Raw genomic sequence first — 15,467 nt, 5'->3', positions numbered from 1 at the left:
TGAAAAACATGAACGGTTAAAAGTCTCATGACAGTAAAACAAACTTTTTTAATGTATATTCAACTTTATCAGATTACAGAGCATTAATTTTAAGCATTATTATTATTATTATTATTATTATCATTTCATTGTTGTTCTTGTTCTTGTAGTTTTTCCCCTCTGTATTGTATTCTATTGTGTTGTATCTTATTGTATTATACTGTTTTATCTCCTCATCTTACTGCCGCCGTCTTTTCCTCTGGTTGCTGCTTTTATTTTGGTGGTGCGTGCCGGATGCAGTGCGCGTGCCCAGGCTGGAGGGGTGTCTCTGTCATGAAGCTGTTTGTGCCACTGTGAGTAAACGGAGTGTGTCAGAGGCTGTCAGGTGAGCGTGGACACAGAGAGGAGCTTTACTGTCGTCTCACCTGAACTTCGACTATTAAAACTATTGGACCAAGTCTCAGACAGATTTCCACTTTCTCCTAAGCCTGGTAAGATTTTCTTGTATATACTTTTGTGGAAGGTGATTAACTATTGGTCTAGGTTAATGATTATACACTTGTCTATAGTTTTTCAAACTCTTTTATTTATTTTGTGGTAGTGCAGGTTTGTTTATACTGCTATAACAACAACAGATAGTTGTTATAGGCGTTACTAAATAGCCATTTTTGCAACCATTTGGACTGAAATGAGTCAGTAATGATTGTACCAACTTATGAAAATCCTTATTTTAATTACGTATACCGAAATGGACTATTTAAGATAATAAATATGATATGTTTGTTGACATATATAATGTAGTTAATACTTTGCCTGGCGTTAATCGTGGTTGTGGAGGTTCAACAATTTCCAAGGTTGCTTCACAGGTTGCTGCATGTCATGTCTTGCCCATTTAGATTTTCATCCAGACCCTACCAAGTTGTTATTTTTCCACTGGCTTCATTAGCTTTATTGCTGAGTTGAATCCACAGCAGTCCCATATCCCTCAATATCAAGGTGCAATTCTCTCACTGTTTCAAAGAAAAGAAAAGATAAGTGCTAAATCAAAGAGTTTTCAAAAGAAAGAAAAGCAACTGAAACTCTTTTTCCTCTTTAGGTAGCGTTCAAATGTTTATGGTATCCACCTACTCTTTAAAAGCAATGCTTCTCTGTTGAGAATCACGAAGCCTGTGAAGCCTCAACCGTCTCCTGTTTTCTCTCACAGAGCTCCGGCTGGTTCTTCAGAATGCTCTCTTTGAGGAAAGTGTCTTGCAGGTAGCACTCAATCACCTTGGAGTGTGACGTGGAGATGGTCACTGTGGCTGCTCTGCTGGCCGTCTGCATATGGATACAAACACAAACAGCCTCAGGGGCGAGCAGATGTCCCTCCACTCCTCGAACGCTGGAGGACTTCACTGTCCAGTATGCCCTGCCACATTTTCAAACAGACAGAGAAATACAGAACATTGCTGTGAACTGGGATAGCGAGTCGACGGAGGTGTACGTGGCGTGCCAGAATGAAATAGTGGCCATCAATGAAACTTTGGGCAGAAAATGGGAGGTGAAAACGGGACCTGTTGGAAGCCCAGACTGTGAAACGTGTCTGTTGTGCGACATTGAGGCTGACCCTGAGGACCAGGTGGATACTGACAACGAGGTTCTGCTTTTGGATCCTGATGGAGAGTTTTTGCCGTACTTGTACATATGTGGAAGTACTCAGCACGGGATCTGTTACTTCATTGACATTAGCTTTCCGCAGCCTGAGCCCAAATGTTTATACAAGAAGACACAAAACTCCCCTGATAACTGTCCCGACTGCCTGGCCAGCCCGCTTGGCACCAAAGTCACCATCGTGCAGCAGGCAGCCACGTCTCTGTTCTTTGTAGCGGCTTCTGTCAATGACGAAGTCACACAGCGGTATCCCAGGAGGTCCATATCCGTGATGAGGCCGCTCTCAACTGAAGACGGCTTTCATATGATCTCAGAAGGCCTGACCGTACTCCCCAGTCTGCGTCAGTCTTACAACATTGACTACATATATAGTTTCTCCACGACGGAGTATGTGTATTTTCTGTCGCTGCAGAGGGAAAATCCCTCCAAGGGCGATTCGCCTTTTCAGACTCGTCTGGGACGGCTGCCTATCTTGATTCCAGAGGTGTGGATGTACAGAGAGGTGGTCCTGGAGTGTCGGTATGAACCAAAGCGCAGGAGGCGATGGAGCGACGACTACAGGGACATTGTGTATAACGGGCTTCAGGCGGCCTACTTCGGGCGAGCGGGGAAGGACTTGGCCGATGAGCTGGGACTGAGTGTGACGGAGGATATTCTCTACGGGGTGTTTGCAGAAGTGAACGATCGGGGCAAGACCCAAAAAAACTCTGCCCTGTGCGCATTTTCTCTGTCTCAAGTCAACCTCGCCATCAAATACGGAGTGGAGGCCTGCTGCAGTTCAGGTACAGAACAGCTGTCCAGAGGTCTGTGCCACTTCCAGCCCTGTGAGAGCTGCCCACACGAAGTGAGTAACTGCTTTCTTTCTCGTCTATTTTTTAATGCCCGAGTGTCATCAGAGCGCAGGCACAGTACAAAGGTCAACGTCTGAACAGAAGGGAAGTGACCTGTCCAGACAAACATTGTGTAATTAAGTCCTCTGGGATTGGAATGAATTATTTTACTGTGTTAATATGATTTCAGCAATGAAAAATGTTGATTTATAGAAGACGCCACAGTTAGCGTACAAAATAAATCTGCTGTGCCAATATGTTTGTGCTCATTTTAAGACTTAGTGTAGTGTGTGTGTGTGTGTGTGTGTGTGTGTGTGTGTGTGTGTGTGTGTGTGTGTGTGTGTGTGTGTGTGTGTGTGTGTTCAATGAAAGAAAAGGGAGGGGTGGATGAGTCAGTGTGTGACCTGCACATTGCTACACCATTTCAGTGTTCTTTCAGTCAGAAGTTTCAGACTTGCTCAGTGTTGGGGTGGCAACTTTTTAAACAAAGTTTTTTTTGTAATTTGAGATTAAATACACACAATGTCCCAAGTTTTCATTTTAAAAGCGCTCATATAGTCTCTGGCATGCCAGCAGAAGAGAGAGGTACTGGAGGGTAAATACAGCTTTCCTGCACTGACACAGCTCCTGTAGCACCACCAACTGGATTATGTTCTTGAAAAAAACCTGGAGTAAAGGCGTGGTTTTTCCCTTTTATGGATTTCAATGTGTGTTCTTTGAGCCTTCACAGACATGTGTACTCGGAATGTGTGCCAATAAATGCAAGCTGTAAAAGCTTGCTGATAAAAAGATGGAATTTGGAGGGGAGGGTCAGTGTTGGATGGTGTCTGCACAGTTCGTGTGAATAGGAAATAGAAGAATATTGAAGCAGGGAGAGGCAGAGCCAGAGAGTGAAAGAGGGATATAGTGCACACTGGTCACACTAATGAAACTGTCAATTTAAATCTGTTTTTGGTATTTCTGGAATTCTGTGTTGAATACTGTAATTTGTATGGATCCAAAGCTGCGAGCGTTCTCAGCAGCTCAGAAGATCAAACAGTGCCAATATTGAGCCCCCAAGAGGGAAACATGCTGGGACAGGTCGACTGAAGTGCTCTGCCGGAATGTTTACCATTAATTTAACATGTCCTGTCTTTTCTTTTCTTTTTTTTGGGGAAACGTCAGCTTGACTCACGCAGAGCTGACCTGTAGTCTCCTCTCTGTCATCTAGTCTTTAATGTGGGTGAAGATTTCGGAAGTCCGGCCTTATTAGCTGATAGTCTGCTCTAAGACACAGTCACCAAGTAAACAGAGCTGAAGTCACTTCTGTTTTATGACCTTCCTCTCGCTGTTACTATAACGAGAGGCGGGATGGGTGCGCTTCCTCTTCGGATGAGTGACTGAAGAGATTTTCTTATTAGACTTTGCGTCCCTTTTACAATCTACTGAACTCCATATGCATCTGCCTGGAAGGATATTTGTCCCACTTTACCCAAATCTATGATCCTGAATTTGTGAATTCCTCAAGCCGACTGTGGTTTTCTTGTTTGCACAGAGCTCTGAAGGAAATGACACATGTACTGCCAAACCCACACTCGTGTCCAAGCCGCACTACAGATTGGATTTCTTCAACGGCAGGATGAGAGGCGTCCTGTTCACTGCCATCCTGGTCAACACCATTGGGGATCACACTGTTGGTCATTTTGGTACCTCAGACGGCAGGATACTGCAGGTCAACACACGTCCGGGGTTTTATTGGCTGACCTATTTCTGTTTGAGCTACATTTTTTCCTGCTTTGTCCAAATGCTTGAAATAAACATTAAATGTGCGAGTCCCTGTTATGTCATCCCCCCTTTTTCACCATTTTAGGTGATTCTTACTCTGGACGGGCCAATTGTTTTTGCCAACTTTTCGCTTGGAGACACCAGGGTATCCAGGACAGCAGCCATGTACCCGGATGACTCACTGCTCTTCGTGGTTGGAAATAAGGTAATATTTTATTCTACTATTGTGACCAGAGCAGTACACACCTCCTGCTACAATGGAAACTTTTGTGTTGAAGTCATTTAAGAAACCTCAAGTAAACAGAAAAAAAAAAAAACCCAATGAAAGTATAAAGTAGCTCACTGATGAACATAACGCAGTGCATGTGGAATGTGCTGCTGCGTCTGAGTCTCCTCTCCCATCACTTTTATGTGGCTCAGTTTTGCCATTAGTTCTCCCTCTCATTGATCACTTTTGCTTTTTTTTTTTTTTTTTTTTAATAGAACAACAACAATGTGTTTAGCACCTCCAGCCAGCAGTGTGAAATGACCAAAAATGAAAATACAGGAGAGAAGTTTGCTCAAATCAGACCGAAAGGAAAAGCAGTTTTGTCCATTTGCAAATGTTGTTATAGGTTTCTCTCCTTGTTGGGTTTAATGAGGATAACAGGTGTTATAAAGTGAGAGTGGCGGCTGATTGTTGGTGGTAGTGGGCAGTCTGTGATGTGCTCCGCTACCCTCACTGCCGCCTGTAGCCCCTCCTTTTTTCCAGTGTACAGGTAGAGAACCACAACCACAAGTGTATTTCTCTTTTTATTATTTTATTTATGTGCACAATGAATACACTTATCAAATTAGTATTTAGTGACGTGAAGCTTGACCACTGGAATTCCTCTGTGGGTTGACTGTGGGCTGCTGTGGGTTCATGAGCAAAGTGTAGGTTGCATCAGGAGAGACTTTCACTGGTGAACTTGAGCCACATCAATCATGGAGATTAAATGATCCACTGTCCTCGGAAAGGAGAGGGCAAAATGTGTCAGATCTGCTGAAGTGCTGTAACAAAATATTTAGACTGTTGTACGTCCCTCCTGCTGGGATGTTCATTTTTCTCTCATGGCCCAACCCTTATCTCGCTCTCTCCTGAATCAAGACGTTCAAGGTGCCCTCCTCAGGACCTGGCTGTGCGCATTTTATGACCTGCTCCATGTGTTTGATGGCTCCACGCTTCATGAACTGTGGGTGGTGTTCGGGAATCTGCTCCAGGCAGCATGAGTGTACCTCGCAGTGGAACAAAGACTCTTGTGCACCTGTCATAACGGAGGTAGATCTGCTGTTTAGTGTAACTCATTAGCCAGTGATTAAAGTTCAAACAAAACTAGTCATCCGGCTGTGCTTACAATACTCTTACACTCTTTAAGAGAAGCTGCTGTTGCTCGTTTGTAACTTTGTAAATTTGCAGTTTTTTCCAAAAACGGCGCCTGCTGGCGGAGAGACGGAGGTGACGCTGTGCGGCTCGGCGTTCCAGTCCCCTCAGCGGCCATGGATCATCAGTGGCAAAACACACGTGGTTAGAGTGAGCTCCACTTCTATGTATACTGTCCTGCCTGGGAAAAGCTCCGGTGAAAAGTGAGTAGCAGGCATTCAGTGTATCTCTGATCATGACTCACCACACATTTTCTCTCTCGTGGAAGCATTGCACAATTCTCAACTTAGTCCAACGAGTTATCTGCTGCTGATCTTAATGTGGTTATTAACTAAATTCAGAACCGATTGCAGAAACTTTTCTCACACGTTATCACTACGGTCCTTTCCCAACACGACTTCTGACTCAGACGTAACATCTGTCGTTACCGCAGCCTACAGATCTGTGGAAATGTCTGTACATATTATCATTCCTCCAGGTAGGAAGTTCTGTATCTCAAAACAGAATCAGCTCAGCTGCCAAAGGCTGTATGAAGCATTATCAGTGCTGAAGATGAACAGCAGTAACCCAAATTTATGATCGAGTATTTGACTGTTTATATGTGTGTGTGTGGGCGATACGTTTTCCAAATTGCAAATGGTTGTAAGAAGCTGTCTTTGCTATTTTATTATTATTGTTGTTATTGAGCATCGCTTTCAATAATGCCATTCATTTTGTTTAAAATATAGGCTTGTGTTCAAAATACATGATCCAGTACCAAACCAGAACCTCAATATTACTCTGGAAGTGCACGAGGGCGCGGTGGGGGGCCACTACTCAGTGGAAGGCACAGCTCAGGTTTCTGGCTTCTCCTTTGTGGTGAGTATAAAGTTTTTCAATGCAGTACAATTCATTCATGGTAATGTTTTTGATTGCAAAGTCATGTATTTGCCTGTATTTGATCAGGAACCCATCATAACAGACATCAGGCCTGACAGTGGACCCATGCTGGGAGGAACAACTGTTACACTAACAGGAAACTATCTCAATTCTGGGACACAGCGAGACGTCTTCTTTGCTGACAGAAAGTGTCAGTTTCAGAGGTAAACAGCTCAGATATTTATCAGATCAATATTAATATCAGCACCTTAGTTGGGGCTACTGTTTTCACAGCTTTTCGGTGCCTGTTTGCTCATTTCAGTGACTGCATGTTTGATGACAGTGATATTTGTTGCTTTCAGTGTTTCTGATGGAACGGAGATTTCATCGTCAATCGTCTGCCAAACACCAGCTGCAACAAGTGTCGGCAGTGTACCTGTGAAAGTCTCGATTGACGGCCTGGAAGTGGCTGCCGCTAAGATGTTCTCCTACAAGAAGAACCCTGTTATCATCTCTGTTCATCCCCTCTGCAGTTTCCAAAGGTAGAACACTGACCTTTTGGCTACTTCTGCTGTTCTTATCTGAAACTCAGATCATTTTAAACTTCTATGGTGTTCACATTTAAAACAAGTTGGAGTTATTATTATTTACCTGTTTCTGTTCATGCTGTCACGCAGTGGCTCCAAGCTGTTCATCCAGGGTCAACATCTTGACTCGGTCCATAAAACTGTGGTTCAGTACACGCCCAAGAATCTCCTCCTGCAGCCTGTTCAGCGAGTGAGTCGACTCCTAATGCATCGCTTTGGAAGATCTTTAAGATATCTGTCACTTCTTCAGGATTCCTGTGTGTTTTTGATGGTCCTCAGCTGCTCGTGTTATAAATCTTGTCTGTGAGGCCGGTCGCCCTGCAGAGGTTTTATGTGTTGCTGAAATGACCAGGCTGTTTGCTTTCTGTTAGTGCGGAGTTTCAAATGATGTAGGAGTCATGTATGCTTTATCCTTTAAGAAGTCAACACAAACTAGTTTTTAAAAGAAATGACACAAACACTTGCACTGTATTGTATTTTCACTATTTTCTTTTTGTTTCACATAAGGTCTGTGATGGCCCGAAAAATGCCACTCACATGGAGTGCAGGGCCCCCAGTTTTACAGAGGAAATGCCGGAGGAGAAGTTTGAGATGGGAGAGATTTTTATTCACATGGAAGGGAAGAGAAACCTCTGGAAGAGTCGCTTTGACTACCACCGTGACGCTAAAGTCATCCCCTTTGAAAACGATGACAACTTATTAGTCCTGAAACCAGGAGAGAATGAAGTTTCACTGCATGTACGTTCACTGGTTTTTTTTCCTACGTCTACTTAATAGTTAGCTTCACTTGAAAGTCTTTGAAATATTTCAGTTCATTTTTAATAAATGCAAAAATATATGTAAGTGTCTCAGTTTCGACTGAATAGAGTGAAAAAATTAACTTCTCCACTGTGTTCTATCTAATCTTTTGAGATGCGCGTGTGTGTTGCAGCACAGCAAACTGAACACAGTGAGCACGTGTATGAGGATCGAGATGATCATCGGCGAAGTGAACTGCAATGCTCAGGTTCTGCTCAACGAGCTGACCTGCAGGATTCCCAAAGGCCTCGTGATCCCCGCCGAGGGGTTTCCTGTTCAAGTAAGACGGTTTTCACATCATCACAGTAAACAGGAGGACGTCCAATTTACCTTTCCTTTCACTGCTGCAGGTGCGTGTGAATGGTGAGGTTCATGATGTGGGTACGGTAGTATATCGCGAAAGCAACAACGACACGGTGATTGCGGGCATCGTCCTGGGCCTCATTGCCGCGCTCGTCGTCGGTGCTGGGCTGGCGTTAGTCGTGATGATGCATCTGAGGAAGAAAAAGAGAGGTAGGCTAAAGTCTGCTGTGTCTCACTGCTTTCAGGTGGAATTCTGATTTACAACTCTTATATAACTGTTTACTGTTAAGGAATTTACTTGATTACTTGAAACATCTGGTACATTCACTGTTGGGTGACGCATAAATATGAATGTGTCCTTTCAGCCAATATAGAAAGTCGTCTATCAACAAGATTGTCACGTAGCCGTATGGGAAGCCATCAGAATTCTTCTCCAACGGGCGACTACAGACGAGGTGAGACTTTCCATCCATCCACCGTCTAGACCTGCTTTTTTGATATAGCAGGCATTTCCTCACTCACGGTTCCACCCTGATTAGATTAGGAATACTATATTATACTTTAAATAAAATCTGCAGCTTGTCACACTACTGCCTCCCTAGAATATAAAGTAGTTCCTGGTTCAAGTTTGCTGACTCTTCCAGATAGAGTTTGCATGTTCTCCATTTGCCTCACTGTTCTGTTAAGTGCAGGTAATTCGTGACTATAAATGGGCCTTCTGTCTGTTTGTCCGGTGACCTGTCCAGGCTAGGCTATATCAGTCCAGATAAATTCATCAGAGCAGAAATAATTGTTTTTTTCATATTCAAACAGAGTTGTGTTTTTATTTTAAATGCAGATAATTAAACGTGAAAGGGGAATATTTCCCTTTTCTGCATCTCCATTTGCTGCCTTTTTTAGTGTTGTTCAACTGTGTGGTGATTTCCATCTGTCTTGCACAGTGGACCTGTCCAACCAGACGTCAGGATCAGGAGCGATGACTTTTCAAGGTTTGCTGTACGCGGCCAGCTACGATCATTTGGCTTTTCCTTCACTGCCAAGGGACAATATCTCAATGATCAGCCTGAGTTCAGATCTTCTCGAAGAGGTCAAGGATGTGCTGATCCCTGCTGAGATGCTTCGAATCGAAGAGAACCGCATTATTGGCAAAGGTAATCTCAGTCGTTCTTTCTTTCTTTCTCGCTCTCTTTCTTTCTTTTGTATTTCATTAGGCTCTCTTCTCTCTCATGCAGGTCACTTTGGAACTGTGTATCATGGGTATTTGATAGACAGTAATAAGCAGGAGACTCACTGCGCTGTTAAATCATTGAACAGTAAGTGAATACCGGTATTTCTTTATTCCATGAATAAAATACATATCTTTTTTGTGTGTGTATGTGTGTATATGTATGCAGTGTTTGTTTTTCATCAACAGGAATCACCGATGTGGGTGAAGTGGACCAGTTTCTTCGAGAGGGCATCATCATGAAAGGCTTCCACCACCCCAACATCCTGTCTCTGCTGGGAATCATGCTGCCTAAAGAAGGGCTCCCCCTGGTGGTTCTGCCCTACATGAAGCACGGCGACGTGCGTCACTTCATCCGCTCTGAGAAAAGGGTATTTTGAACAAGGACACTCGCCACTGATCATGCCTGCTTTTTTTTTTTTTTTTCTTTTTTGTTAACCTGGTGGAGGTTTTACGGTTTTACTCTTTCTTTGTGCCAACAGAACCCAACAGTGAAAGATCTGATCGGGTTTGGCCTTCAGGTTGCCAAGGGCATGGAGTACTTAGCCCAGAAGAAGTTTGTTCACAGAGACCTGGCTGCTCGTAACTGCATGTGAGTGGGATTGGTTATTGACCCGTGACTTTTCAAACATCATGTCCTGCCTGAAAAGAAGCTATATGTAACTGTTTGATAATGCAGATGTTCATATTCAGATACGACTTGATTTTCTAGTAAAATATCATGCAGAGCCTCTTTTGGCTCCGTGTTGGTTGGTCTTACATAATAAAGGTATAATTCATGTAGGAGTGAGAATTCGGAGTGTCAATGAGACAGATTTAAAAAAAAAATCAATGAATTATTAATATCATGGTAGATGAAATGAGGAAGACCAATTGACAACATTTCAATCTCATATAAATTGGCATTACTTTTACTTTTTTCATGAACTCAGCAGCTATAGTTATTTTCCCTCATGTTAGGAGCTTTTTTTTCACCGTTTTCTGGCTCTCTGGTCGACTTGCCGCCTGCTGGTCAATAACGATGTTAATTAAAAGAGAGCCTCTGGGGACGAATTCATTTTATTGTATATTTTCTTTTTGCAGGCTTGATGAAACCTTCACGGTGAAAGTGGCAGACTTTGGCATGGCGAGGGACATCTATGATAAGGAGTACTACAGCATTCAGGATCATAAGAGGGCGAAGCTCCCGGTCAAGTGGATGGCCATCGAAAGCCTCCAAACACAAAAGTTCACAAGCAAGTCTGATGTGGTGAGTGCGGTCAACATAGGACAGGCTGACAGAGGTGGGTTTGTTTTTGACGCAGGTTTCATTTCTGTGGGACTGTGTGTCTCCTCCTCAGTGGTCCTATGGCATCTTGATGTGGGAGCTGCTGACCAGAGGTGCCAGCCCATATCCAGATGTGGATCCTTATGATATAACTCACTACCTGTTGAAGGGACGTCGGCTGCCACAGCCACAGTTTTGCCCAGATACTCTGTAAGTAGCTCATCAGTATCGTCTCCCATGCAGATTATACAGATAGCTCATGTGTTTTAACATGGATACAACAAATGTATGTGTGGATTATTTCAGTGTAACCTCATTTCAGCTCACAGTAGCCTTCGTTCAGTAGCCTACTCACCTTCTCACATGTTTATTCATGTACGTGTTCATTAAATCCTTTGCACAATTGCTCATTCCACAGCTATTCCATCATGCTGGCCTGTTGGGATCCAGAGCCTGAGCGCAGGCCGAGTTTCCGTAGCTTGGTCGCAGAGGTACAACAGATTCTGTCCTGTTTGGAAGGAGAGCACTACATCAACCTGAAGGTCACCTATGTCAACTTGGACCAGCCAAGGCCTTACCCCCCTCTCACTGGGTCTGCGGATGAGGCCGAGGACTCTGACTCGGACGCAGACCGCAGTGACGCCAGCTGAAAGTGAAATGCCGCAGAACTCCCTGATAGTATCTCACAATCCAGCTCAGCGTTGGATACAAGTTCTCCGGCAGATTAAATGCTGGTTTACAGAACTGGACTTTGCACCTGGAAGATCTCACTACTGATTTAAAAGACTTTGTTGGTCCGATAAACTCAAACTGGAGGCCGAACCCTGCTGGAAGAATCCCTTCATGGTTAGAACTTTGTAGTCGGATCGCAACAGGGACAACATGTAAAGACTTTTTAAGCACATGTTTGAATGAGACAGTATGAATGTAATTGTGCTTTTGCTCTCTAAACTGTAGCCTTCGATGACGTGCTGTACTGTGGTTATGAGTTGTTCCTATTAAAATAGGAAGCCTTCTGAATACTGACCTGTGCTCAGGGCTCAACAGGTTCACCTTTTTGTCACTTTCCTGGACATGAAATAACTTGTGTTGGCAATCATTTAAGCTGCACAGATTCAGAGATGAGCTCTGCACAAGCAATGTTACACAGATAGTGAATGTTCAGAAACAGATCCAGTACATGTAATTATCACTAGAGGGCACACTGTGTCTCGTTCTTGTTCTGCAGCAATGCTCAGCTCTACAGACAACATAACTCTAATTATCTGAACCTCCTGTTTCCATATATGCAGCTTCTACTTTGAAAAGGTGACAAATTCAGTTTCACAATAAACACACAGCAGCATAGGTGTTGTTTTGGAGATTTCTGTTGCTTTTTTTTTTTTAATTTTTTTTAATTTTGCTTCTTGCATTCGATTAAAATGATCAAGTCACCACATAATAATAATCCAAGACCAGTCGTAGCATCAGTACTGATCTCTAAGCTCACAGCTCACTTTAACTAAAACAGTTGTTTATGTTGACAGACAAGTTTTCTAATGAGCGGATTCGGTTCCGGTGTACTTGATGTACTGATCTTTCTGACTTTGCACTGATTGTTTTCCACTTAACACTTTAAACTCATGAAGCCTCTCTGACTTGGCCTTGGCTTGAATATGTATAAGCTCTTCGTCCGAGTGGACTATCAAAGCCAAAGAGGAAAATGATGCTGAGTGCGATGACACAGGTCTGCAGCGGCAGGGTTCTTGATCTTTGCCAGGTAGATGAGAGGAAAAACACACACTGTTAGAGGTCTGACTCATGTCAGTTCAGCCAGAGAGAAAGCCGCATGCTCCTGGATAATCTGTGTATCTAGCATTTGTAGTGTTCTATGAATAATTTATGGGGTAAAACAATGTTTAGGAACTGAAGTGAAGTGATATCTCTGGTCGAGCTCAGGTGGAGGCACAAACTTTAAAAATATGCAGAGATGCTTCCAGTTTAGCAAAGCTGACAGATTTGCTTTTATTGAAGTCAAACTGAGTCCCATTTGTTGGAATTGCACTGCTCACTTAAAGAGCTTACCATTTGAAAATATTCATGAATTCAGGGGAATGAAACGCTGGATTGCCTCTGATTCTAAATCAGATCGTTTTAGAGACAGCGCCGTGCAGTGATGAAGCAGATGTGTTGGTGAAGTTGAACAAGTAATAACAATTGTTCTTCTGCAGTTAACACTGCACATACCTGTTCCTTTAGCCAGACCATAAACAGCTCACTCTTTGAAGCACTGTGATGCCTCAGAGTGTCTCACTAGATTTTATTTAGCATTGTCTTCCAACTCTTCATAGTGTCAACTTGCAGTGCGATCTTATAATTTACTTGCCAATGCAGCCTCTAAAGTTGTAAGCATTTTATATAAAATTGGGCTTGGTACAAGGACGCTGGCATTGAAATCAGAAGTTGTATTAAAAAAAAGGATTGGCAAGATGAAACATGTAATGCTGAAAAAAAAAACCCTGTTTGGATTAAAATTAGTTTTGCTGTTTTATATGCATTAATCTTGATCCTTTTCCTTAGTTTTTGTTTATATGTATATACCAGAGCTGATATTTTTATAGTGTATATCAATGTGAAAAGCATAGAAAGGGAGGAAAGAGTGTGTGTTCACTCATCTGATATATTAAAGAGAGTTGTGTTTATTGCGTTGGAGATGATCCAACAGCTCATTGTAGCTCCAGCTTCAAAAACATGCGAGTAATCTTTCATACTGCACGCATGAAGTGATTACAGTTCAGTTGCATCATCGTGTGTTAAGATGAAGAGTCTTCTTTGAAGATACCGATGGATATAATCATTTGGAGTTACTGACAGAGCCCAACATGCACTTTAAATCAGATGTGTCAGGTCACGTCTTTGAAAGTGGAATCGTATTTCAAATGATGACTTGTTGTCGATAAGTGCTGAACTTGCTTTAACTGTGATCACTAAATTTGGCATAATTGCATTTGAGCTGTCCAGGGTGTGGCCTGGCTTTTGCCCATCTTGAGCTGGGATTGACTCCAGCGGCCCCGCTACCCTGAACAGGACAGAGCGAGACAGAGGATGGAAAACTGCATAAGATGATCCTGGAGTCATCACAAGCTTTATGTTATAAATATCCCAAAAACTACGGCAAACATGATGCACATTTCCTTTTCCAGAGCAGGAGCAGTTTTATCCAGATTTGCTTAATTATTCTCATTCTTGATTAAACCTCCCCCCATCCCAGAGTATTGAAATAAACGATCGTGAGCACCATCTCCAAGTTTATTCTTTGATTCAGAACCAGCAGATATCTTCTTCCTCTTTCACACACACACACACAAATCCCCGCAGCAGCGCTTTGAAGGGGAATATAGCTACAGTGAAGAAAGAGCAGACCCTTAAGTGTCTAGTTTAAAATTCTTTTTGTCGTTTTCAAGTATATAGATATAGAGACACTCACATTCATACATTTTATTCTTTGCATTTGTGTTTTACACTGCCTTGATTTTGGAGTGTAGTTCAGTTAAAAACTGCAAAAAAAAAAAAAAAAAAAAAAAAGAAGAAGAAAAAAAATGAAGACAGCAGCTGTGGTGTGATCATGACAAACTGGACAAGCAACAGTAGCTGTGGTTAGTTATTTCCTGTCAAGACTTATGCAGATTTGTCCTCAGCAGAGAGGAGCCAAGGACATACCAAATGCATGATTTGGATACTTGTCATTTTCAGCTTAGTTCTAAAAGTCACTTCAGCAGTTTCATAATTCCCCATATTTCTCCCATTAGGTAAAGATATTCAATATGAACGACGGAAAATGAAACAGTGTCAGAATGACATCGTGAGGCAGATTTTTCAATCTTCTAATCTGGATCATTATTAATAAGGAACCGTGAGAATGAGATGACTGCACATGATGGCAGTATGAGCTGGTTAATTTTCATGCTCAACGTTTGGTTTAGCTCGGCATTATCGCACATCTATTCAGAGACAACGCTCAAACTTTATTGACCCCCACACAGGAACCATAAGAATTTGGAGCAAACGCTTAACGAAGGCATGAATGAGTGGTGATGGATCTCTGCTGTCAAACCCACACAAATTATTAGTATGTGATTCATCTGTGCGGCTTGACAGAAACGATGCTGTGAGCTTTTGGCCTTTGTGAGGCTACCTGGCATCAGACGCTCTGCATTGCACCATTTGCTATGAAATGGCCTGAGGACTGGGGGGGGGGGGGGGGGGGGGGGGGGGGGGAATGAACTCACCTGAAAAGCTGCTGCTGAGCCTCTTCTTGCAGGTGTTTTGAACTGAGCTGTGTGTGCATTATATGCAATCAAGTCTTTTTTTTCTTTGCTTTTTTTCCAACCATTTCTCACTCAAGGTCTCTCAGTTTTTCGTGATGTTTTTCAGAACAAGTCTACAGAAGGAGATACTGGGAAAAGAATCGCAAGTTTACAATGAAATACTTGTCATATCACACATTCGCAGTGCTGAGCTGCGTGGCTCCTCCTGTTGTGTCTTTGTTTAAATGTTTTTTTTTTATAGCATTTAGCATAATCAACTTCACAACCCGTTGTGCGGCGCGTTGCCAGTTCTTCAGATTAATCGTGTGTGTCTTTCAAACTGAATCCTCGAGTCACTTTTTGTTGCGCTCATATCTGCTGCATTTATCATGTGGCATGCAGGTATGTTGAGTGTAACCGTTTCAATCTCCATTTTTCTTAGGTAATGGGCTGAATCGTTTCCATCTAAAAAAAAATAAAAAAATTCAGAGCAAAATATCTTGCAAGTGGGTTTCGCA

The 15,467-nt window shown here is 42.7% G+C and overlaps 1 protein-coding gene across 1 annotated transcript; it reads left to right on the top strand.

Annotated features, from left to right (window-relative positions):
- The first annotated feature begins 331 nt into the window (after positions 1-331).
- Positions 332-14,227, top strand: LOC115388987 (macrophage-stimulating protein receptor-like). The gene is made up of 21 exons (XM_030092326.1): positions 332-470; positions 1,184-2,473; positions 3,994-4,170; positions 4,309-4,428; positions 5,353-5,523; positions 5,662-5,828; positions 6,354-6,483; positions 6,571-6,707; positions 6,846-7,025; positions 7,161-7,260; positions 7,578-7,808; positions 8,002-8,148; positions 8,219-8,381; positions 8,537-8,626; positions 9,113-9,322; positions 9,404-9,484; positions 9,586-9,767; positions 9,879-9,988; positions 10,480-10,645; positions 10,737-10,873; positions 11,082-14,227. Exons 2-21 carry the CDS (start codon positions 1,268-1,270, stop codon positions 11,311-11,313), a joined length of 4,137 nt encoding a protein of 1,378 aa, XP_029948186.1. The 5' UTR covers positions 332-470; positions 1,184-1,267; the 3' UTR covers positions 11,314-14,227.
- Positions 14,228-15,467: the final 1,240 nt, after the last annotated feature.

The sequence above is a fragment of the Salarias fasciatus genome, chromosome 5 (genome assembly GCF_902148845.1).
Source record: "Salarias fasciatus chromosome 5, fSalaFa1.1, whole genome shotgun sequence".
Lineage (NCBI taxonomy): Eukaryota > Metazoa > Chordata > Actinopteri > Blenniiformes > Blenniidae > Salarias > Salarias fasciatus.
This window is presented reverse-complemented; position numbering and strand designations above follow the sequence as displayed.